The sequence below is a fragment of the Leuciscus leuciscus genome (genome assembly GCF_965113295.1).
Source record: "Leuciscus leuciscus genome assembly, chromosome: 24".
Classification (NCBI taxonomy): Eukaryota; Metazoa; Chordata; class Actinopteri; order Cypriniformes; family Leuciscidae; genus Leuciscus; species Leuciscus leuciscus.
The window spans coordinates 13,271,997-13,282,251 of NC_138723.1; the positions used below are offsets into that span (position 1 = coordinate 13,271,997).

The window sequence follows — 10,255 nt, forward strand, 5'->3', positions numbered from 1 at the left end:
TTGCTACGCATAGACGCATAATGGCGGCCGAAGCGTAGCGATGCGTAGCCTTGCAGGCGCGTATGCGTATCGATGCGTTGACTCTGTAAGAGCCCTTATATTACCCAAGTTAAGTTTGTGTGTTAAACACTTATCACAGCTAAATCCTTATTTACTTCCACCTCAACTATGGGAAATATATGTATTTTGGTACCTACTTGATGGGTAAATGATTTCTAGAATTTTGATATAAAGTAGATGTGTGTAGGATGCACCATATTTAAACTATTAAGTTTTAACTTATTAAAGCGTTTAACTAAACTCTCAGGAGTTTGGACACACGCGATCACGTGGACATTACGCTAATTACATGCAAGAACCGGAGAACGGGGCGTAGGTCCCACCCAAGACAATATCTGATTGGCTGTCACACTCGGAAGGACGGGTCAGATGGACACGCTTATAACCCAATGACAAGCAGCTATGCGTTGCTTTTTGCCTTGCTTTTGCAGTGACCTTTGCTCTTGCTTATGTTTGTGCTGACCTTTCCATCGTCCAGCATGTATGCTTACATACTCTTCAAACCACCAAGAGCTCACTCAAAACTCCTCAACTCTTCCGTAAGATCCTTCGTTGAACTTCGTCAAAGAAAACCCTCTCAGAGTCGCTCCAGCAGCTCCTCCAGACTCAGAGGAAACTCCGTTGCATAGCAACCCGCAATCAAGGAAATCCCGCGAACGAAGCGCCACCCGGCAAAGCCAACCAACCACTCACCATCGAGTGCTGTCCCTCAGAGCGCATCATCGACCAACTGCTAGCCAATCAGCGCCGAAGAGATTCCCTCTCCAGCAACTTCGTCACAGAAGGGAACGCACGCGCTCACAGGAGCATCCAAATGCAAGTACACAATCTCCTAATTCTGGCTGAACTGGTGCAAATCTTATTAAGAAAACCAACTAAGATTAAAGTGCTAGTAGATTGATTCTCTCAGGTTGTGGTCAAGAAATAGTGTCTAATGCTAGTCATTGGGACTCCATTCACCCTCCGTTAATAACATCACTTTTCTCTGTCACTGTTTGAATAAATGTTTGTGTGTTTTCGTTAGTTTAGTTTGTGTGTATTAAAGTAGTTCAATAAAGTCTTGGTTGATTTTACATACAAGTGTCTTGTGCTGTGTGCTTACAAGTTACTGCCTTAAACTGTAGATTTTGTTACCTTGCTCATAATCAGTTATCATAATTTTATGATATTATTACCGTAGGCCACGGGATAATATTCTGTCCAGAATTGATAAAATACCCTAATCTCAATTTATCGGTGGACAAATAGTTGATAAAGTGTTAAATATTAATTCTGAATAATTTGCATATTAATTTGGTTCTTATTCACTGTAATTCAATCCCCTTTGAGTTATATTGATCTTAATTCCCTTATTAATCTTACACTTGAAAGTGGCTATGGACTAAGCAGCTCTGGTTGAGTTAGGCAGATCATTCCACCAGCAGGGAACAGTCATGGTAAAGGTCAGAGAAAGAGATTTTGTGCCTCTTTGAGATGGCACCACAAGACGTCGTTCACTTGCAGAGAGCAAGTTTCTGGATGGCACATAAGTCCGAAGTAATGAGTTTAAGTAAAAGGGAGCGAAGCCAGTGGTTGTTCTGTAGGCAAACGTTAGTGACTTGAATTTGATGCGAGCGGCAACTGGCAACCAGTGCAATTTTGTGAGGAGAGGAGTGACATGCTCTCTTCGGCTCGTTAAAGACCACTCTAGCAGCGGCATTCTGGATCAGTTGCAGAGGTTTGACCGTGCAAGCTGGAAGACCAGCCAGGAGAGCTTTACAATAGTCCAGTCTGAATAGAACTAGCGCTTGGACAAGGAGTTGTGTAGCATGCTCTGATAGGAAGGGCCTGATCCTCCTAATGTTGTACAAGGCAAATCTACATTAACGGGCAGTACTAGCAATGTGGTCTGTGAAGTTCAATTGATCACCAATTAACACACCAAGGTTCCTGGCTGACCTTGATGGAGTTATGGATGACGAGTCTAGCTGAATGGTGAAGTTGTGGTGAAGTGTTGGGTTTGGCCGGGACCATGAGTAGCTCTGTCTTCGCAAGGTTTAGTTGAAGGTGGTGGTCCTTCATCCAGCCAGAAATGTCTGTCAGGCAGGCTGAGATACGATCAGCTACCGTCGGATCGTCAGGCTGGAATGAGAGGTAGAGTTGTGTGTCATCAGCGTAGCAGTGATAGGAAAAGCCATGTTTCTGAATCACAGATCCTAGTGATGTCATGTAGATGGAGAAGAGAAGTGGTCCAAGCAACTGAGCCCTGAGGCACTCCAGTAGCTAGATGTTGGGTCTTAGACACCACACCCCTCCACGATACCCTAAAGGACCTACCTGAGAGGTAAGACTTGAACCATTGGAGTGCGGTTCCCGAGATGCCCTTCATCTTTAGGATTGACAGGAGGATCTGGTGGTTAACTGTGTCAAAGGCGGCAGACAGATCCAGCAGGATGAGAACTGAGGATTTGGAAGCTGCTCAGGGCATTACTGAGAGCAGGGCAGTCTCAGTTGAGTGTCCGCTTTTGAAACCAGACTGATTGTTGTCCAAGAGGTTGTTCTGTGTAAGGAAGGAAGAGATCTGGTTGAAAACAACTCGTTCAAGTGTTTTCGTGACAAATGGAAGGAGAGATACCGGTCTGTAATTTTCCAGATGTGCTGGATTTAGAGTGGGTTTCTTAAGCAGTGTGGTTACACAAGCCTGCTTAAATGCTATGGGAAAGGTACCAGTGTGAAGAGAGGTGTTTATGATGTGTGTGAATTCGGGTACAAGTGGGAATAGGATCAAGCGGACAGGTGGTAGGGCGATTGGAAAGGAGGAGTTTGGAGACTTCTACCTCTGAAAGTAGAGAGAAGGCGGGTAGAAAGTGTTTGTTAGCTGGTAAAATGTGTGTGTCAGTTTGTGGATTGGTAAATTGGCTGCTGATGGTGGTTGTTTTATTTGTGAAGAATGTGGCAAAATCGTCAGCTGTGAGGGTTGATGAAGGAGGAGGAGGAGGAGGGTTGAGAAGAGAGGAGAAGGTTTTGAAAAGCATGCGAGAGTCTGAAGAATTGTTCATTTTGTTGTGATAGTAAGTCATTTTAGCAGTAGAGATATTAGCAGAGAAGGAAGAGAGGAAGGATTGATAGAGACCAAGGTCAGTAGGATCTTTTGATTTGTGCCACTTCCTCTCTGCACCCCTGAGTTTAGAACGATGTTCACGGAGAACATCAGATAACCAGGGGGCAGAGGGTGTGGCACGGGCTGGCCTGGAGGAAAGGGGGCAGAAGTTGTCCAAGCAGGATGTTAAAGTGGAGAAAAGATTATCAGTTGCACTGTTAGTATCTAGTGTTGAAAGCTGATCAGGTGGAGGAAGTAAGGATGAGACCAGAGAGGATAGGCGAGAGGGTGAGAGTTGAACGTAGGTTTCGCCGAAAGGTGACCTGTGGAGGAGTGTGTGTTGTGTTCTGAGGCAGGTTGAGGTTGAGAGTGAGGAGGAAGTGATCTGAGGTGTGCAGTGGAGTGACCAGTGTGTGGTCAGTGGAGCAGTAGCATGTGTAAATAAGGTCCAGTTTGTTACCTGATTTGTGAGTGGCCGCAGTAGATACTCGTTTGAGGTCGAATGAAGCAAGCAGAGGGTGGAAATCAGCAGCCTGAGGTTTTTCTAGGTGGATGTTGAAGTCTCCAAGAACTATGAGAGGAGTACCATCCTCAGGGAAGGAGGAGAGTAGCACATCAAGCTCCTCCAAGAAACTGCCAAGCTGACCTGGGGGATGATATACAACTACAAAATGGATTTTAATAGGGCTAGTGATGGTAATTGAATGTGATTCAAATGAGCTGTTGTCGCACAGAGGTGGTAAATGATCAAATTTCCAATAGTTTGAGATGAGCAGACCAGTACCTCCACCCCTACCAGTCAGGCGAGCGGTGTGTGAGAAAGTGAAGTTAGTGGAGAGGGCAGCCGGTGTGAGAGTGTCCTCTGGTCTGATCCAGGTCTCAGTCAGGGCCAGTAGGCTGAGACCTGAATGACTAGAAATAGATGTAATGAAATCAGCTTTGTTTACAGCGGACTGGCAATTCCAGAGACCAATAGGAAAAAAGAATATAGTTCTAGAAGACACCAGAAAGGTACGCAGGTTGTTAGGATTGGACTGCCTCCGACGTGTGACATTTGATTTACGTATGTTAGTAATAGTAGGGTTTTGAAAACACATAGTGTAAGAGGGGTCACAAACAGAAAGATCAGATGAAAAGTTGTGTAGAAGAGAAAGGAAAATCAAGAAAATTAATACTCAAGAGCCTTGAGTATTAGCCTAGTGAAAAGACCAATGACTCTACCTGTGCGACTCCACCGAGCAAGGAGTCCTTGCTCGGTGGAGTCGCACAGGTAGAGTCGTTGGTCTTTACACTCTTCGGTCTATATATTGCTTGCTATATTAAGCACCAACACTTTAAAAGAATTATATTTGAAACTAGACTTCTTAGTATTACTATAAATTACAGCAACACCTCCCCCTTTGCCTTTCAGACGAGGTTCATGTTTATAACAGTAATATTGCGGGGTGGTCTCATTTGAAGTAATATAATCATTTGGTTTTATCCAGGTTTCTGTCAAACACAGCACATCTAGATTATAGTCTGTAATCATATCATTAACAATAAGTGCTTTTGAAGTAAGGGATCTAATATTCAGCAACCCAAGCTTTATCAGTTGCTCATTAGTATTATATCAGTTTTTTTATTTGTTGAACATCAATACAATTTTTACCCTTAGATGGGTTTGGAAGTTTTTTGTATGTCCTAATAGAGATAAAGTTGACAAACGTTTCGGCTCTTTGCCTTCGTCAGTGTGCACTGTGGAAGGCAAAGAACCGAAGCGTTTGTCAACATTATCCAGAGTTCACAAGATCCAGTTCTCAAAAGTCTTGTGAACAAATATTCAGTCTTGCTTTATGGCCTTATTTTAGTGACTTTTTCACTTACCACGCATTAATGTCATTTTCTCAAAACTACAAACTTTACATGCATGCTGCTCACATATTATTGTAGCAGAGCTTGTGCTGAATACAGGGTAATCAGACTTTTGCCATGAAAAGGTTATAAGTAACAGTGAAGCACAAATGTCAAGGCATGTCAAAACACCTCCAGGGCCCAGAAAACACCTCAGACCCTCAGTCCTGTTGGAAAACACTCACACACCACTGTGTGTCTCTGTCAGGAATGCATTGCTTACTTTTAGAGTCATCTTTGAGTAATTGATGTCATGTATTTATTATTTCTGAATTGGCTTTTAATCACTTGTGGAATTGGCATGATACATTTTACCTGACAAATAAATGTTACATCTTGATTTATTCTGCATTTTCAGAAATCATTATTACTAGTAGATTAAAAGTGTAGTCTGGTGTTTCCGCAACTGTTAAAAAAATTACATTGTACTGCATCCTCTGACTATTTCAGGGCTGGCTAGTTTGTGATTGTGAGCGCACATTCGCGACGTAACGTATCAAAACGACACCGGGTCCTTAATGAAGGAATATTTGAAAGTATGGGATACTCAGAATAATCAAAGGTCTAAATTAATTCATAATCAATATTTATGATTATTTTCTAATCAGAAACACAATCTAAATTTGATTATCATTTGAAATTGGAGTCAGATTAAGCGTAGAGCTAAAGTAATATTGAAACTAAATTCCAATAAATTAAGTGAACTTCACTGGAGCGTTGAAAAGACATACACGCATTATTCCTTCGCCCAGGCCATTGGATTTCCGTCGTTGGGCCAATGGGTTGCCCTTACAAATGTATTATTTACTAACATGAACTAACAAGCAATACATTTGTTACAGCATTTATAAATCTTTGTTAGTGTTAGTTAATAAAAATACAACTGTTCATTGTTTGTTCATTTTAGATCACACTACATTAATAATGTTTACAAATACAACATTTGATTTTAACAATGTATTAGTAAATGTTGAAAATAAATACTGTAGAAGTATTGTTCATTCTTAGTTCTTGTTAACTCAAGTAATTAACTAATGTTAACTATTGAAACCTTATTGTAAATTGCTACCAATTATCTTTCCACAGCCAGTTAGTTTCCCAGGTGAATGATGTTTCATGTAATTAGTTATTTGCTCTAATTGGATTAATGAGTGCCTATAAAATACACTTATCTCCAGCTAAATGTATGTTTGTATTTGTAATCTCTGTGTAGTGGTTTGAGAAAGTAAATGTTGGGGTTTTGGAGTACTCTGGGTTTTTTGTTTGCCATGGATCAAGGGTGGAAAAAGTGAGTTTATTCAATCTGTGTTTGTGAATGATTCTGAAAATATTGAGTTTACTTTTTATGTCATGTATTTAACTTTTATACATACACTTGTAGGTTACCCTTGTTTGTAATCTTCCTGATTTCTTTGAAGAATGCTTATGGGTTTAAAGGTAATCTTTATTTATTTTTTTGTTTTTATATTATATTACATTTATTTTAAACAGTCTTCTATTTTGTCATTCACAGGTGGAGCTTATTCAAATGCCTACCAGCAGTGGGGTCAGCCTTCTGACAATACTTTCTCACCTCATGCAGTCCAGTCTTCTGTGTCAGAGGTCCCTGTGACTGGGACTTTGCCTGAAGAAGTGGGCTCAAGTTTATTCCCTAACAGATTCCTGAAGAGAGGTTCACTGAAGCAGTTTACCTCTACATTCACAGGCAGGACTGGCACCAATGAAAGGTCCTCTTCTCCCTTCAGCTTGCAGGGAAGCAGCATTTATGGTGGATCACTCAAGCCTCAAGGTACCACAAATCAGTTTGCCTCTGGGTCTTCATCCTCGTATCCAAGTGTATCACTATCCTCAACACAAGGTGCTGCCGGTCAGTCTGCTACAGTCCAGAGTTCACAGAAGCAGTTTACCTCTAGCTATGGCTCCCTTTCAGGGTCCTCTACTCCAATCAGCCTTCAGGGAAGCATCGCTTACGGTGGGTCACTCCAGCCCCAAGCTACCACAAGTCAGTTTGCCCCTGCATCTCCATCCTCCTATAATTGTCATTGTGTATCATTGTCCTCGCCCCAAGATGTTGCCAGTGTGTCTGCTACAGTCCAGAGTTTACAGAAGCAGTTTACCTCTAGCTATGGCTTGCCCTCCCAGTCAGGGTCCTCTACTCCATTCAGCCTTCAGGGAAGCACCACTTATGGTGGATCAGTGCAGCCACAAGCTACCACAAGTAAGTTTGCCTCTGCATCTCCATCCTATAATTGTCATTGTGTATCATTGTCCTCGCCCCAAGATGTTGCCAGCCAGTCCAACCAAGCGTCCCAAAGCCAGAAGTCCCAAAGATGGCAGCCTTCACAAGGTATTCAGACCTCAGGTGTAGTTACATCACAGGGTATCTCTCTGATTCAAAGCTCTCCAGTGCAGAGTAGGTTCTCTTCCCTGTCTTCAGCAGGAGGCTCATCCAGAGATTCTGGACAGTTTGTTTCTGCACAGGATGGTAGCACAAGTTATGGTGGCCTTTCGCTCCTTCCTCAAAGCCCCTCTAGCAAGTACACCCCTGAGTCCCATGCATATGCTAAGCTTGGTTACCCTCCCCTATCTATTTCTAGGCAGTCTATCAGTAATCAGAGGACAAATGGCCTGTATAGCTCGGACTCTCGGCTAACCCAGGGTTTCCTTGGTGTAGTTGAAAGAACCTCCAGACTTTCATCTCAAGCTCCTTCCACCTCCCCAAGCAGTAAGAAAATATCTGGGCTAAGGGACTCTAGAAAAACTGCCTCATAATGCAAAGTGATGTCTTCCAGAATAAAATTGAATAAATGTTTGAAATGTTGTTCTTGTTTTATTGAACATTTAAAGGATAACTTGTGCTAGTTGAGTTTAACTTGGTAAAGGAGTGCCATCCAGGTTTTTTTTTCTTTACCAAATTGGTTAAGATTCAGTGTTTTAATGACTTTTAATTTTTAAATTTTGGTAGGCATTCACTGTTTAACTAATATCTGGGGCCTATTTAAAATGGTTATAGTTGAGGCTTCGTGTGCAGTTTGAGCTTCTAGTCTCCTTTAAAACATTAAATAAAAATTATCCCCAGTGTCATGATCTTTGCTAATTATTCATTACACTATGACTGATATTCATGTTAAAATATTGGCGATTGTATCTGCCTCATTTCCTGATCGGTGCAAAGCTATAACATTTCTAATGCTTATTTTACTTATGTCTTATTTCACCTCAAATGTTAATGTTTTTGCACTGATACCCCATTATCAATATTTGGTTTATGTATATTGGTTGATAAATTCAATTTGGTAATTTTTTGGGGCAATTGAAAAACAATTGTGCAAAGCTCTGTTGGGCAGAAATTCAGATCAGTAAAACTGAACTTGTTTGTAGTAGTTGGCAGTGTTGCAAGGTTTGAGTGGGAGAGTCATGTTATTCAGATGGTTATTTACAGTAGATAGTCTGTAAGCCTTCCAAAGTTCACTTTTTACCTTATCTATCTGCTAAAGATTCCCAGCCAGGGGAAAATGTCAGGGGAAAAACCATGGACCTGCCTTCTGGTCCATAATAAATCTGCATTTATTTTGGGTTTATTTCTCGAATTCCACTGTTATTTCATTTGTCCAAAGCCTAAAACAAGTTATGAATAAGAGCTTGTAAATGACATTCAGCAGGCTACCACAGAGTGGTGCTATGGTCATTTAAACCAAGAACTATATAATAAGAACCCATATTTCATTGGGCTGTCTTCCCCTTTGAGACTATTTCTGAGACATTTTAGAGGGTAACAGTGTGTATAAACAACGTGGCATATTACGTATGAAATTATGCATCTTTGGTATTGATTTGATTAAATGAATGTTAACGCCTCATTATACTGTGCACTGTACAATGAACAGAGAAAACATGAGATTGATATAAAGGCCAGATCATTCAAAATATTGCTGTGTTTTTATTAGAGATTTGATGATTGTGGTCTGGTTCAACCCTGTTTTCTCATTTTCATGTAATGTTCTTCTGTGAAAATGCTGCTTTAAAGGACATGCGTTATATGTTTTCCATTCTGTCCAGCTGTGTGTATGAAATTGCTGCAACTGAAATGTGTGGGTTCAGTGTTTGAGGAATTTTGATGATAGAAATGGAGTATTATTTCCATGGGTTTATATCTAAAGATAAAAAAAAGTCATAGAAGTAATATGTCATTTGCACAGGATGGACCAAAGTGAAGGTGTTTGGGCATAATGCACAATGCTATTTCCAGCACAGTCCTAACCAAATGTATCACAAAAAGCCCCAAATATAATTATGAGGTATCAAGCCTGTTGGTGGAGTGATCATTTAGGCTTGTTTTGGAGTCACAGGATCTGGACTGCTTCCGGTCATTGAGTCCACCATGAACTCCTCTGTATAACAATACATTCTAGGGACAAATATGAGGCCGTCCAACATCTAAAGCTTGGCTTTTAGTTCTACAACAGAACAATGACACCAAGGACACCAGCATAATGAAAAGTCATGGTTTTGGAATGACCATTTAAGCCCAAATCACAACCCTGGTGTGATGGCTTAAGAGATAGTCCACCCAAAAGTAAAAAAATCTGGTGGTGACTGAAACATTTCTTAAAATACCTTCTTTTCTTTCTTTTTTTCTTCTTTTTTTTACATTCCACAAGGTGACAAAATGATGATGGCAGAAAATGATGTCAGAATTTTCTTTTTAGTATCCCTTTAAAAGGTGCAAGGAATGACTCAGACTTCAATGAACTGTAGAAATGTTGGCATTTCTGGCAACATGCTCAATCTACAATATAGTGAAATTGTGGCAAAAAGGAACCTGTTTGAAAAAAGAAAATTATAATAAACCGTAATCAGCATATAGATCGTTTCCCGCTCTCTGACTAAATGCTCACTTCAGAGCATCTGTCAGGCTCTATATAGACAAGCAGTGTTTTGTGAATGAGTAATGTTTTTGATGAAAGCTCTTGTACAACTCTCGTCTTTTGCAAGGGGACAAATCCTGGCATACAATGCTCCACTTGGCACCGCATCTCTCTTTTTTGTAATCATCATTAGAGCCATTTGTCCTGTTGCTCCGGTGTGACCTCTTTGTCACGTCCCATAGGTCAACATGTGTCTGCTCAATACTAAGGCCACTATCATGGACAGATGTGTCAGTGGCCCTCAGGAGGTGGCAGCTTTCTGGTGCCAAAAAAAAAAAAAGAAGAAGACAGTAAT

General features: G+C 40.9%; 1 protein-coding gene across 1 annotated transcript; it reads left to right on the top strand.

Moving 5' to 3' along the window:
• Window positions 1-6,234: 6,234 nt before the first annotated feature.
• Window positions 6,235-7,804, top strand: LOC309488839 (uncharacterized protein; the record flags this gene model as incomplete). Its single annotated transcript, XM_082157255.1, has 3 exons — window positions 6,235-6,320; window positions 6,414-6,469; window positions 6,546-7,804. The coding sequence occupies exons 1-3, from the start codon at window positions 6,262-6,264 to the stop codon at window positions 7,802-7,804; spliced, it is 1,374 nt and encodes a 457-aa protein (XP_082013381.1). The 5' UTR covers window positions 6,235-6,261.
• Window positions 7,805-10,255: the final 2,451 nt, after the last annotated feature.